Source organism: Trachemys scripta, chromosome 13 (genome assembly GCF_013100865.1).
Source record: "Trachemys scripta elegans isolate TJP31775 chromosome 13, CAS_Tse_1.0, whole genome shotgun sequence".
NCBI lineage: Eukaryota > Metazoa > Chordata > Testudines > Emydidae > Trachemys > Trachemys scripta.
In genome coordinates this window covers 4699255-4714333 of record NC_048310.1, presented here as the reverse complement: position 1 = coordinate 4714333, position 15079 = coordinate 4699255, and the positions used below count along the sequence as shown (strand labels likewise).

General features: G+C 47.2%; 1 protein-coding gene across 1 annotated transcript in view; it reads left to right on the top strand.

The window, feature by feature from the left end:
* The window catches only part of SPG7 (SPG7 matrix AAA peptidase subunit, paraplegin), a gene marked incomplete in the record, with an annotated part of 47191 nt that extends 34170 nt beyond the window's left edge, over positions 1-13021 (top strand). Inside the window, 5 exon segments of the mRNA XM_034788664.1 lie at positions 3626-3741; positions 4934-5090; positions 6226-6389; positions 8673-8750; positions 10851-13021. Of these exon segments, the coding sequence (XP_034644555.1) occupies positions 3626-3741; positions 4934-5090; positions 6226-6389; positions 8673-8750; positions 10851-11060 (725 nt within the window).
* Between the last annotated feature and the right edge of the window lie 2058 nt (positions 13022-15079).

Genomic DNA, 15079 nt, shown 5'->3' with positions numbered 1-15079 from the left:
AGTCTTAAAGGTGCCACAGGACCCTCTGTTGCTTTTTACAGATTCAGACTAACACGGCTACCCCTCTGATACAATTCACATGTTTGTTCTTCAATTCTTTACATTTCTAAAATGTAGCTTTCAGTGCCCATCCAGCGATCTGGGCACCTATGGCATAAATATAAATAGCAAAACCATGCTAAAGGGATGCCCCCTCCTCAACAGCCCTAGAAAAGAGGAAAAAGAGGAGCTTTGCAGTATGTCTGCAAGGTTAACAAATCCAGGTTCTGGTGGACCAAGTTGGGGTGAGGCGCCCTCGCAGAGAACATCCTGCCAGCAACTCCATGTTGTTTGTGTTTGGGGGAGCTCCAGCTTGAGCACTTATCCCACAATCCCAAGCCAGCTGCCATGTTTTCCCAGGTGCCAAAGTCACAACTGTCCCCCAATGAGCTGATTAAATTTCAGGCTCTCCTCCCCAAACCAAAAACTCCAACAATGCAAATTATGAACTGCTCATGTAACAATCTGCAGCACACTGAAAATTTGTGAGCAGAGTATGTTTAATATCAAAATAGGCCAGGGACTGCACTGTACTCACTGTAGATTACACTGTACTAATGGTAGTATTCCTTTTTAATTCTGTAAAAACCTCTTTGAATTTACCTGAAACTGCCACAGAATTTTGAGTCTGCTGCACTAGAATGCTGCAGAATTTTGGTCCAGTCTGCTACAGAACACACAGGGTCTTGATTATGAGAATGCAAATATTTGGCTACTTACATAGTACACTGCCACTATAAGGGGTGTGATACTGGACACACAGAAGAGGCTGCATGCTTGTCTAGTGAGGTGCTCTGCCAGATGGTTATGGTCCATGGGCCAGAACACTTGTGTTGGGTCAGTTGTTTCCTTGTTTGGAGTTTGTCTTGTTTTATTATAAGGTGCTTAAATGCCCATGAATAGGTGCTTACTAAACATCTTAAATAAGAATTGCAGGAGACTATTTACAATTTCATCTACCTTAAAAGTGCATTTTCCCCCTGAACATTCTTGGTAATTCTGTGCACACTTGCACAAAGCCAGACACCTGGCTGCTTAGCAGCACCAAGTGTGGCCAGTGAAGGTCCTTCCGAGTTGCTCTGCAAAGGCATAAACCAGCAAAGGCCAATGCTTGTTTCAGCTTCTCCTGCGAGGCAGCTGCTGCCTCAGCTGGAGAAAATGCCAGTCTCCTTGAGGAAGGGACTTAGTTGAGTTTTCCATTGGTGGTCACGCTTGCCTTCCCCAATCACACCCAAAATGTGGCATCCTCATTCTGACGCATTTTGATTTTGTAACTAAAGTCTATGATGCAAGTCTGAGGTCACAAGTTTTTTGACTCACTGAACAACCAGCGGGATTGTAGCTCTTTGGGTGAGGGGAGTCTGGAGCTTTCATGCTGCCGCCAAGCACAGAAATACTGAATGGTGCTGCTGCTGTCTTAACCATCCACACACAACAATGTCATTGCTGGACTTCCCTGAAAATGAAGGAGACATACCAAGTGTCTTTGCCTTGGGAAGAGTGGTGTTAAATCAAGGGATTTGGTAGCAGGTGCTGAAAGCCACGTCAGCCTTAAACCCTTTGCTGTAACGAGGGAGAAGGGGTAAAGGTGCTTCTCAAATGCTAATCACTGCCAAGGCTTCAAGCCTGAAAATGGGACTAGTCTGGAAGTCTTGTCTCCTGGGAATGAGGGAGAATGTATTGAGAAGATGGAGCAGTGCCTAATAGGCTCCCTGTGGAGGATGCCAGCAGAGAGAGCGGCTGTGCCTATGGTGGAGCCTGCTTGCACCCTTGGCTGCCTGTGGAACCCGACGAGTGCTGCATTGAAGCAGCATCCTTGGCCCCTTCTGCTCCTAAACGGAGTAAAACCAAGCCCTCGGGGCCGCTCCTAGCCGAGGCTGGCTTTAGTCAAGGGAAGAAGCAATTATGCAGGAACATTCTGTGCTATTGCAAAGAGTTTCATACAGTCTCTCTCCCTGGTGGGTTGACAAGGAAATGCTTCTAGAATTAAATAATAATAATAATAACCCAGCCTGCGTTAAAAGAAGATTAAGGGACTGACCTTATTCTGATTAAAATTAAGGCCATTCTGATTTGAAGCTGCTGTTCCATCCTCCTCATGCCTTCTGAGGCATAGCTTTTGCTGGGATCCCTGGGCAGTGAGTGTACGAAACAGACTTGAATGTAATTTGCAATTTCTTTGTTGAATAAGGCCCCTGGCTTTCTATTAACGTTATATTTTAAACAGTGTTTTTTCCAAGGTATCATGCAAAATCAGTGCACTGCTGATGTTCTCCACTGAGCCCATTCTGCCCCCTACAGATCCTGGCACCATGCAGAAACAGCTGCTTTAAAATACTTGCACCTTGCACAGTACATGTAGTGGAGTTCTTGATGTGTACTGTACTCTGCAGTTAGCATATTTTCTGCACATATGCTACAAGTTTGACTTCCATTCAGCATCTCTTCCAAATATTAATTGGGCTTTTTCCAATGTATAGTGCATTGGCATGGAAAAAGGACATTAAAAAATACTTTTTTTTCCCCTTTTTTAAGGAGAGGAGAGAACACTGAGAGTTCATCTTAATTTGCTAATTCCAAAACTGTGAGGCTTTAGACTGTTCCATGAATAACCAGCATGGAAAACCTCTCTAGATTTGCACTAAGCTTTCATGTGCAACCTTGATCTTGCACTATTTCAGTGTTCCTAATAGACTGAATCCTCGGACGGGGACCCTCTTCTGTTGCAGATGTTTATAATATAAAATCTTGCATTTCTATGAGGTCTCCTATCTAGGGGTACATCCAGACTACCTGCTGGATCGGCGGGTAGTGATCGATATATCGATCCCCGAACGCGCTCCCGTTGACTCCGGAACTCCACCAGGGCGAGCGGCAGTAGCAGAGTCGACAGGGGAGCCGCGGCCGTCAATCCCGCGCCGTGGGGACTGGATGCAAGTCGAAATAAGATACGTCGACTTCAGCTACGCTATTCCTGTAGCTGAAGTCGACGTATCTTACATCGACACCCCCCCAGTGTAAACCAGCCCTAAGGAACTCAAGGGCCTTACAGCCAAACTAGGCCTCAGAACACCCCAGCCAGTTCAGTGGGCATCTTCATCTTGTAGAGGTGGAACTGAGACACCGAAAAGTGAGTTGGCCAAGGTTACAGGGAGTCTGTGGTATACCTGATCCCAGCTCTGAATCCTAGGTCTGTGCTTTAGTCATTAGGAAGGCGGAGATAATCTATTAAAATGTGTCTCAACTCATCCCTTTGAAAAGAGAGAATAAGAGATCTCCGCTGAAAACATCTCATGCTTCAGTTCAGTGCAGAATGAAACCGCCTACGCTTCAGGCTGAATTCTTCCGTGGTTAACTAGTAAGGTGACCGAGGGCACCTCTTTAACAGCACAGAATTGAAGCGGCGTTGCTTTTTCCATCTGGCCGGGGTGGCAGGGCAGGCAAGAGTAATGAGCTCGCTAACTGTTACACTGCACGCTTGGCTGGCTCGCACCGTGAGTTGGAAAAGAGAGTGAACTCTGAGCTGGTGACAGGTGTAAGCCAAGAACCCATTTTCCCAACTGAAGCTCTGTCCCTGCTTCCCCAGGCACTGCCAAAAAGAGTAAGATCCTGTCGCAGGAGGAGCGGAGGGTCGTGGCCTTTCATGAGTCAGGCCATGCACTGGTTGGCTGGCTGCTGGAACACACAGAGGCTGTGATGAAGGTAACCTAACTGTCTGCTATGAATTAATAACCAAGCTCAACGCAGGGGTGGGGAGAGGTCCTTTTGGATTCCAGTCTAATGTATACTGATCACAATGCAACAGCTTGTGCTAAACTCTGCTGCATCATCCCTCGCCTCTTCTGAACTTGGTTACAGTAACACAGCCAAGTACACAATTCGGAAATCCATTAGCAGACTCCATTAAGAACAGTGAGGCATTGCACTTTGTGCTGTTAAGCTAGGTAATCATCTTCAGCCATCATTTTATGTTTAAAAGCTGAACTGGATGTGCTCAGAGACCACAGTGTTCCCTGTGCACACTAAAGGGACTAAAATCTCCCTACAATTGCTCCTTGATTTGTATGTCCCTCCCAGACACACAGCATGGCCTGCGTGTGCATGCAAAAATCTTCCCCTCTCAGAGATGGCTTGCCAGCATGTTAGAAAACTGTCAGTTGGGTCATCGCGTGTCCCTGGTTTGAAGGGATGCTTTTTGAGACTGGTAGACTTGTGAGTTGGCCTGCCTCAGGAGGCACTCCATAGGAAAGGGCTTCCTTTCAGATGTGGGGCTGTATTCTCCTATGTGTTTCCTCCTACCCCAAAAAAGTCTTAACATTGGAATAAAATCTCTTACAGTATCAGAGGCTCGTTTGTGTTACACTAGCACTAAACCCTGTTGTGTAGTGTTGCTTTGTTAAATGATTACTACACTCCCAACGTTTAAATGATCTTACAAATGATGCCTGTTTAATATAGAGCCAATTTCTGCTTGCCTTACTAACTCTGGTAATCCCACTAACTTCTGCAGGACATGCTCACAAGTTTGAAGTGAGTTGAATTTGGTTGATGGTTTCTAAAATCACTTTGGCATCTTGAGGGTTCACTGGCTAGTTGACTACTACCCTAAGAGTGACTTCCATGTGTCATTCCTCTCTGCCTCTCTCCGTAATGTCAGGAAGCACAATCGTGAAGGCAAATCTTTCAATGTGGGAACTCTGTCAAGGAACATTGTTACTTTTTGGCCTCCTGTGCCTGTAATCTCAAGGGTTCCCTCACACAAGTGCACCCCAGAGCCTCTCTCAAACCCAAGGTTAAATAGAGAATCTGAATATCTTCCTCTCCTCTCCCTGCTTGGATTCTGTTTTGTAGCCCCTGTTCTCTGAAATTGGCAGAGGCTGTTTGTGTGTTTCAGGTTTCCATAGCCCCTCGAACAAATGCTGCCTTGGGGTTTACTCAGATCCTCCCGAAAGACCAGTCCCTCTTCACCAAGGAGCACCTGTTTGAGAGGATGTGCATGGCGTTGGGAGGGAGAGTGTCTGAAGCCATCACCTTTAACAAAGTCACGACAGGTGAGGAGCCAGAACCTTGCACGGGTTGGCCTAGATGAGGTGCCAGGTTAACAGGACCCTTCCCTTACATAGAAGGGAGGTAGCTGTCCGCCTCCTTGGCTTTCAGAGCATGTTGGTATATAAGGAGCTGTTCTGTAGAGACACTCCTGTACAGAACTGTAGATCCTCACCTGCCTTCCCTAGTAACACCAGCTGGAGGAAGTCAGGGTGGGAAGAAAGGGGATTTAATGCCAGTGGCATTGTCTTTAGGTAGAATGTGTGGGAGAATAGCACGAATCATTGAAATCCAAGCGGAGGGTGTGGTTTTCAGAAGTGTTCAACATTGGCCTAATTCTGTTCACAATGAAGCCAACAGAGAAACTATATAAGAACGGCCAGACTGGGTCAGACCAAAGGTCCATCTAGCCCAGTATCCTGTTTTCCGACAGTGGCGAATGCCAGGTGCCCCAGAGGGAATGAACAGAACAGGGAATCATCAGGTGATCCATTCCCTGTTGCCCATTCCTAGCTTCTGGCAAATTGACCTGGATGGTCAATTGTCGAAATCCCCACCTTGAAGCATTATGTTATGTGCCAAGAACGTCAGTGTTCTCTCTCTAGTCTCTGAAGTAGTTTACAGGGTGTTTAGAAAACCTGACCCTGGGTCTGTGCTTACCTGTTTCCTGGTGATGATCTGAGCAGCAGAATATCTGTAGACTGGGGAGTGGGGTGAAATATTGAATGAGTTTTTTGATCATGGGTTTGTCCTCATCAGTGTGTAGGTCATCTGTTCCTAACCGATATGCCAGCCTGCTGTCTGAGGCTTATTCCTAGAGGCTCTGGCTGCAGCACGCTGTAGCGATGAGGGGCATAGAGCCTCCTTCCTTTAACGAATGGGGTGAAATACTGTATTTTCAAACTTTGAAGGAGGGGTGAGGAGAGATTGTGCATTGTAGGAGCTGTCAGTAGAATGAGTGACAGTCTCCCCTGGGTTAGTTAGCAAAGTCAGTGGTTGGGGAGGGCTGTTCAGCTACACAGATCTTGCAGCTCTGAACTCCTGACTCGCAGAGTGGGTTGTGTGCTAGAGGTGCACCAATTGCTACACCTGTCAGCTCTGTGATCCCATGCTGAGTTCCTGTCTCCCTGTCTCTCTCAGGAGCAGAGGATGACCTGAGGAAAGTGACCAAGATAGCCTATTCGATGGTGAAGGAGTATGGAATGGTGCCCAGCATTGGGCATCTTTCTTTCCCAGAGTTGGAGCTCCCGCTCGGGATAGGTCGGCGCCCCTTCAGCCAGGGCCTTCAGCAAATGATGGACCACGTAAGTCTCTTTGTCCTGGCAGCTTCCCTTTTGTTCTTTGCTTCTCCCACTTCATTAAAAAAAACCAAATTGCAAATAAAACTGGCAGCCCACTATTTTGTGTTCACTGGCCATTTAGAAGTAAATGCCTTGAAACCAGCACGGGTTTGTTCTGTGTCACCTTGATAGGAACATTTACTGAGTCCTAACAGGCAGAATCATGTGAAGCTGCAACTTCTGCACTAGTGATGCTGCTGCTTTGAATCTCAGTTAGTTGCCATAAAATAGGTTGCAATGTATAAAAACGTAATCTATGCAGCGAGCTGCAGTCATGATTTCAACATGACCAGAGTCTGATGAGATGGGGCAGAATGGGGGACAGGGTGGTGAGGTGTGACTATAACTAACTTTTTTGAGGGTGGAGTGGGAAACAAAATAAGGATGGGGTGATTGTGGGATTGAGAGTAGATGCCTAGATAGGGAAAGACGCTGTGATTATCTGAGCGTATCCATCCCCTTCATGTTCATGCTACTCCTGAGGGCATTCTGTGCCAAAACAGTAAAAATTCTGTGCACAATATTTTAAAATTCTGCAAATTTTATTTGTCAAATAAATGTGGAAACTCCAGCATGGCAGTGGGGAGCACAGGCCACTGGCTGCACACAGGTGGGAGATCACTGTGCAGCTCCTCCCCAGGACACAGACTCAGCGGTGAGGCTGCACCCAACCCTGCCACAGCGCAAGGACCGGGCCTGCCCCAGAAACACCCCAGGGTGCTGCCCCTCCGTGCCAGGTGCAGACAGGCTCAGCAAGGCAGGATCCAAGTGTTGAGGGGCTTAGTTTGGGGGGATCTAGATGTGGGTTGAGAGGGTTCTGTGTGGGGCAGTCTGGGTGCTGGTGGCTCAGTGGGGGATCTGGGTGTGTGTGGGGGGATCTGGATGCACAGGGGCTTGTTGGGGGGTTCTGGGTGCAATGGGACTCTGCAGGGGGGTCCAGGGGAAGGTGGTTGGGGCTCAGTGAGGGTGTGTGTGTGTGTCTGGGTTTGGGAGGGATAGAGCTTGGCAGTGGGGTCTGGGTGTGGGGGCTTAGTTAGGAGTTCCAGATGCTGGGGGAGTAGGACTCAGTGGGTGGGGATCCATGTGCAGCTGGTTGGGGGCTCAGTAGGGCGGCTTGTCGGGGTGGTCTAGGTATGAGGGGGTCTGGATACATGAGGGTTGGGGGGAGTAGCTCCCTGTACAGGGATCCTTTCCCCTGCAGCTGAGGGGCAATGGGTGTAGGAAGCTGAGGGAGGGGGGAGTTTGCAGATCTTCCTGCACCTGGGGGAGAAATCTTGGGGTGGGTCTGACACAGCCCTGGATGCCGTGCAGGGGAAGAGGAAGTCCCATCCTCCCCAGCCGGGACTAGCAGCTGAGCCCAGCGCCGAGTAGGAGCCACCAACAGGGTCTTCTCCAGTCCTGCCCCACAGTGATTTATCTCTCTGCCGGCTGCCCTGGGCACCCAAAACATACTGCTGGGGAGGGTCGTATGGCTGCTCTTGTGGCTTCCCTGTCAGAAAGTTATTTTTCTGCGGGAAGCAAAGAAATCAGCGGGAGTCATAAATTCTGTGCATGTGCAGTGGCGCAGAATCCCCCCAGGCGTAACAGTTTGCAATAAACAATACTGTGTGGCGTCTGGATCACGAGAAGATACGTAGCTAAAAATCACAAGAATAGAATTTTTGTTTCTTTGGTTTCTAGATCTCTTGGACACCCTGGAGGAGGGAGAAAGCAGGTGTTTGTATTAGGGCTGGTTGAAAACTTCCAAGTGAAACTGTTTTTAAACAGAAAACTGGGTGTTTGACAAAATGCAATGTTTTATGAGCAGTGTCTACCTTCTCCAGACAGTGTCAACTCGTGAGAACCAAACACTTGAAAACTGAAACATTTTGATTCACAGAAATGCTACCATGGTGCATTATGGGAATTACAGTTCAGCTGCCTCATGCTCCTGTTCTCCTCTATGGCCAGGTTTCCCAGCTGGACTACATCTCCCATGATGCCCCACAACTGGGGACTCACCTGATGCGCTGTGGCAGTTCATCAAGAGAGTAGACTAGTTTTTGGCAGAAAATCTTTGATTTTTTTTCGTTTAAAGAAAAGAGAAAACCAAACTTTTCCATAGGGACAGGGCTTTCTGACCAGCTCCTGTTTGTAAATCATGTCTCTAGGCACAGCTCATCATTTATGTGAACATAGTGTTCATTCGTCTTTGTCTGTTCTCCAAGTCTCTCTTCCATTATCATTATTTCTCACTTCTCTTCCCAGGAAGCAAAAGTGCTGGTGGCTCAAGCATATAGGCACACAGAGAAACTCTTACTGGACAACCGGGACAAACTGCAAATGGTACGGACTTCATTAGGGCTTCTGGCATCATTGCAGCCACCAGGTCCTTGGTCGCTAGTGTCCTGGGGAGTGGCGGTGGTACTTTCAGGAAGCAGTGTTTCTGTGCTTATCTTCCAGCTTTGAGAAGCAGTGTGGGTTCTGGTGCATTTCCAGATTGCAAGAAGATTAGGGAAGCAAAAGAAAGAGAGACTTTGAGCTGCGTATCCGGTCAGCCATTGGATTAGGATTTGGCATGCATGTGTGTTTGCAGTGGGAACTTTCTTTAGTGGTGAATGATCTGAGTCTCTAGACATTAACTGGTGGTGTTCAGGGACTCATTGCTTGGTAAGAGAGGTACTCTTTGGGGAGGGCTTGATGGGGGTGCAGTTCCTTTGTTTACATCCATGGTGACTTTCTGATCCTGGGATGCCAAATATGGGACTGAAGTGTAATTTATACCACTGCAAGGAGACTAGATATTGGCCTTGCCCGGAGGAGTCTGCCATGTCAGAAACCGCAGTCTGCCGGAGTCGAAAAGCAAGTGCTGCCTTTACCACTGCAGCTGGGGACCAGTCCACAGGAAATCTATGTGAGGATTGAAGTGGACAGTATCTGAGGGCAGGAATAATGGGACGTAGAGCCTTTTACCTCCAGGTCACCAGTGTGAATGAGTTGATAGTCTCAGTTCACATTGTTAAGCTACCGCTGCAAGTGTTACAGGGCTGGCTGCACCTCTGCCTCCTCAGGTGTCAGGTTGTGGGCCTTTACCTAGCCTGGGATAGAATTTCACAATTCTCTCACTCTTGGAGCAGGACGTGGGCTATAGTACCATCTGCATCAACTGTGCTCACCCAGTGGCCCAGCTGAGGATGGGCACCTTTGATTCTTCCTTTAGGGAGTCTGTGCCCAGTGATATATAATGACCAGCCAGCCTGCTTCAACCACAGTATTGTTCGCTTTAACAGTGGGAACAAACCATTTAGAGAAAAAGGACTTGACTACAACTGTCTACACACACATCTGTCTTACCTAACTGCTGACATATTCATTGGTATTGTGGGCAGTCCTGTCACTTTCACACACCTCGGCAAGTTTGAATGGACCTGGAGAATGAACTTTCCTCCCATGCCTAGAGAGTTTCTGTCCGATGGGCAGTGAGGAAAACTTGTGTTGTCTTTGTCCAGACTGTACCTATCCTATGGAGGCCTTTATTTTCATTGACTGCTAACCTGGCACCTTTCACAAGTATTCACACAGGTGCAAAGTCACTTAAGGGGATGGAATAGAGAGACAGACCTTTCTACCTCTGCTCCTTGGACCTCATTCAGCTAAAGTGATTCTCCTGGTCACTCCTCCAGGCTAGCAGCTGGAGATCACCTGCTTAATTTGTACCCCAGTAGCTGTAGATTGCCGAGCTTAGGGGAACAGAGCATAAGTCATACTCTGCTGTGAGAGTGCCCCTGTCCCCAAAGCTCTCCTGGCTGTTTCTCAGTCTTTGTAGCAGGTGCCAGCAGCTCAAAAAGTTGCATATTGGCCCCCAAAAACTACAGATAGACCAGATCTACACTAGGGCTTCTGCTGGCATAGCTATGTTGGTCAGGGTGTGAAGCCAGCAGAAGCCCCTAGTGTAGATGCAGCTATAGCAGCAAAGCTGCACTTTTACTGATACGGCTTGTACGGGGTTGTCTTACTAACCAGTATAGAATGAGCTTTGCTGATGTAGCTGTGACCACACTAGGAGCACTTTGCCAGTATAACATACTGGTATTTCTATACCAGTAAAGTATTTCTAGTGCAGACATATAGTATTAGCTGTCAGACCAGTGGATTTGGTAATCCAGGTGTGTTTGTTTCCCTCAGACACCAGCACATCTTGCTTTGGCTGCATCTTTGTCCAAATATACACCTTGATATTGTTTGCTGCTTACAGTCATGGACAAACACCTTCTCTTCTGTTTTAGCTGACCTGCTGAGGATGACGGCATGTCCTGGAGACGCTTTGCCCCAAGCACTAGCTGCCATGTCAGCATGCTCTCCTTCATGCCTTGTCAGAGCTGCCACTAACGTGTCTGAACTCACAGTGCATGTACACTCACCTTCTGCCCTGTCTGCTCTTTCTAGCTGGCTAATACCCTCCTGGAGAAGGAAGTGATAAACTGTGAGGACATGGAAGCCCTGATTGGACCGCCTCCTCATGGGCCAAAGAAAATGATCGTTCCTCAGCGCTGGCTTGAAGCAGAGAGAGAGAAACAAGACACAGGAGATGAAGAGCCACCCCAGCAACCCCAGACCCGGGAAGAGGAGGAGGAACCCAGTTTGAGACTAGTATGAAACTCATTCCTGATCCGGACTGGGAGAGGAGGGCTTTAGAGGCTTCCTTCCAGCACCATACCGGAGTCCTTCCCCTTTCAGCTGCAGGGTCAAAGGCACTGAGAGACCAGAACAGGGGATCTGTGTGTTGCCAATATCCTGCCCTTGACTTCTGGGTGTATCAGCCACTGTACGAGGAAGGCTGCCTTCAGGGAGGGATTCTGCAGCTGGTTATCTCCGGGGTTGGGGATTCCTGATACAAGCACAGATGTAGTTGGTCATGTGAGGCAGAAAGGGGTAATACATGGGTTCAGAATGAATTTAAATGCTAAAATCTCTTTTGGGCTCAGCACAGTGTAAACGCTCAACATCTGTTCTGTGACATGGGTGTGCGCTGCCATTCCTTCCTATGCCACAGCCTCGGAAGTGTGTCTCTGTCAGGCACAACCACTCAGAAGGGCTCAAGGCAGTTTAAGACCCAGTAGTTACTACTTGACTTGACTGTACCCTTTTATCTCTGCTCAGAGTTTAAAAATATACTGACTGAGAGAACAAGGTTCACTGGAGTAAAATGGTCTTTGCGCATTGTTATATAGAACATATTAATAAATGCAGGAGGCTGGGGCATTCTAACATGTACATGAGACCTGTTATGACAAGTACACAGTTCTGCAGATTTAGGGGCTTCCTCTGCTGGTTGATCTCTCTGATAGTTCTGTGCCTGTCTCTCTCTCTGGGGATTTTTTGTTTTTTTTGGTTGGTTTGGGGTTATCAGTTCATGGATTATCAACATTGTTTGAGTTATCAGTTTGTGTGCAGGTACTGGCCAACCCCACATGTCTAGGATCTACTTTTACATCAGAAGCCCATTTTCCAGATCAGGACTGAACACAAGTGCATTGAGAGGCTGAGTCTAGATGTGCTGTTTCTTTTCTCAATAGGAACTTGAGAAGCACCTTTCAGTAAGGACTCTTGGGATGGAAACCCGGGTGTTCATGTGCATTGATTTCTACAGGGGGCTGTAGACTGAACTTCTTTACTTGTGTTCAGACCTTTAAGTCCTCTGCAGAAGAATCTTGTTGGGGCATGATCATTCTCACTCCACAATGAGAGCATCTGAAATATCTGTGCATTGATGTCTGGGATATTTTGCTGGCTGGCTGTATAATGTGCCCTTTTCTCTTATTGAGGATTATTTCCATGGCTTATTCCATGAGGATTATTGTCTGTGTCCCTGAAAGGCCCCAGTCCAGGTGCCCCCCACCCCAGTTTCTTCTGTAGGGGACTAAGAGGTCTGAACACAAGTGAAGGGCTTCAGTCTACAGCCCCCTGTAGAAATCAGTGCAAATGAACACGCCTCACATTGTTGCCATCAGACTTCCGTTTGTGGAGAACTAGACAAGACTTTTGAGGCAGCTGATGTTGTGTTGTTCAGATGGAAGGGATGCAGTTATCCAAGGCATTCTTACCCACCATCACTTATCTGATGCAGAGCCTGCTTCTGTCTCAGGACTCCCAACCTCTGCTGGGTTTAGGAGTAAGACTGGATCCTGAAAATTGACCTGCCTGGTCTCTATAGGCTACTGTAGGGCAGTGCCACCTGCCTGACCCACTGGTTGTACTAGTTATAATGCCAGCTCGGTGTTGGCACAGCATTCTGTAGTAGTTTTTACTTGTTAATCTTATGGGGGAGGGATGTTTTTCTTCTAGTCTGGGACTTGATATTTCCATTGCTTTTTCCCTTGTTTTCTTTTTAACATGATGGGCTTCCCCTTTATTATTTGAACTCTAGAATTTCACCTGCTATAGAAACTGTATTCACTTCTCAACCTTTTAAAAATGGTCTCAAATATGTTCTGGGCCTGTTTGCATGCATACGTGGAATCTGGTAGCACTGCTGCTAATTGTAGTGTGAATACAAATGTAATGCAGTTGGTTGGGACTTTTCTTAATAAACAGCAGGCTCCTGTGTTTACAGTCTCCTTACCAGTCTGATCATTTTGAAAGACCTGCCCATGCAACCTGGAGCATCTAATGGTGCTTTGTCATTCCGTATTCTGGCACAGGATTGACTTTTAACTGATCAGACAAATGGAAGTATCCACATGCAGCAAAATGCTTTGTGGTGCAGATGTTGCAGCATGGCTGGGTTGCTGGCTGTGAATAGCGAAACCCGCGTTAAAGATTTGTCGTGGTCTCTTTATCATCTGACCACAAAATGCATCAGTCATCAAATGAACTGTAAAGCAGAAGTGATGGGAGACGCCGTGAAGTCACTGCTTGTGTCAGCTCAACAAGTGCACCTGCTTCCCCCAGACCTCTTCCCCTCATTGTGTCTTACACGGAGAGAGTGCCTTATAAATGGAGTATCTTCGGTTTGCTCTGCTTTCATGTGCGTTGAAGCCAGCCCCATTTGCCGGTCACCGGGATCCTCTGCAATGAGGGCAGGAACCTGCTCGAGAGCTGCTGTTTCTTGCTCCTACTCCTTGGGGAAGCATCAGGCCTCATCCCAAAGCCTGCACTTGAGTCTGTGCAGGAGTTGACTGATGGTAAGAAATGCCAGTTAAGGTGGACAGCAGGTAGCACATCAGCAGTCTTGTAGGACAGCTCTGTTTATGCGAAGTATAACACCCTGTGGGAGTTTGGCTCAAGGCAGGTGTAGTCTGGCTGTGTTCTAAATGCTGTGACAGTGGCCATAGCCACCTTGAAAAGAATGTGTCATGTGAATGTCCGAAAAATTGTCTTCCAAGCACTCGCAGTCCCCTAGTGGTGATGTTACGAGACTTATGAGGGCCCCTCTCCGTCCTCGCTTGACTTGAATGAGGAACTCCAGTGTGAGAAGAAGCAGCCATTCAAACATGAGGCAACGCTGGGTATAGGAAGTAGTTTGAGAAGGGGCTGGGATGAGCTGTGTAAGCCAAAGCAGGTCTAATGTGCAGGATCTAGACATGAACCCGTACCAAACTAGTGCCACAAGCAAGAGCAGGCAACTGCCGTTCTGGAGGAGAAATGTACACGTCTATAGGAATTATTCATCCACGTCTATCTGACCAGGCATAGATGAAATGCATACATGGAGTAGGAACAGCATAGTTACGCTCTGGGCAGCTGTATTTTATGATGTCACCATTTTACATGCAGGTGTGTGTGGTAATAGAAGTGCAAGTTACCTCTGGTCCAAGGCTACTGAGGTATTGGGCAGTCCTGGGCTCAGACCATTAGATCAGGCCGCTCTCTCTAGGTATGCAGGGCTCTGGGGAGATGCATACACAGGAATGTATTCAGTTCTGGAATCTAAACTAAATGTAGGGGAAATGGATGTGGCTAAGCAGGCTAGAATACTGCAGCGTAGCTTTTAATGAATTGGGTTAATGTTGGTGTTGCACTCCAAAGGTGTAGCTCACCAGGTAAATGCTAAGCATTACTGCTAGATCATTTAAGATCATGGACTTGATTTACAGCAAACCAAATAAGAACTTGCCACTGCAAATAGCTTCTATATCTGCCACACCAACAGGACAGTTCCTGACTGGGTCAATCAGTTTCACAACATAATTATTTTTGAATTGTCATGAAAGTTCAGTCTAGGTTGCGATTGTTCCTCTTTGCTGTTTGTGTATCTTATTTAAGAGACATTGTTTTACTGTGGGGGGTATGGAATTTGAGGGATTAGTGTACATGGTCTAGAAATTAGGACCAAGATTTAAAAAAATAAAGTGAATCTTGTACGTGGCTGAAGGCTGACTGGTCTGTAATTCCCTGGTTGTCTTTGTTCCCTTTTTTAAAGCTAGGTTTCAGGGTAGCAGCCGTGTTAGTCTGTATCCTCAAAAAGAACAGGAGTACTTGTGGCACCTTAGAGACTAACACATTTATTAGAGCATAAGCTTTCATGGACTACAGCCCACTTCATCGGATGCATATAGAGTGTTTCATATGTTTCACTCTATATGCATCCGAAGAAGTGGGCTGTAGCCCACGGAAGCTTATGCTCTAATAAATGTGTTAGTCTCTAAGGTGCCACAAGTACTCCTGTTCTTTTT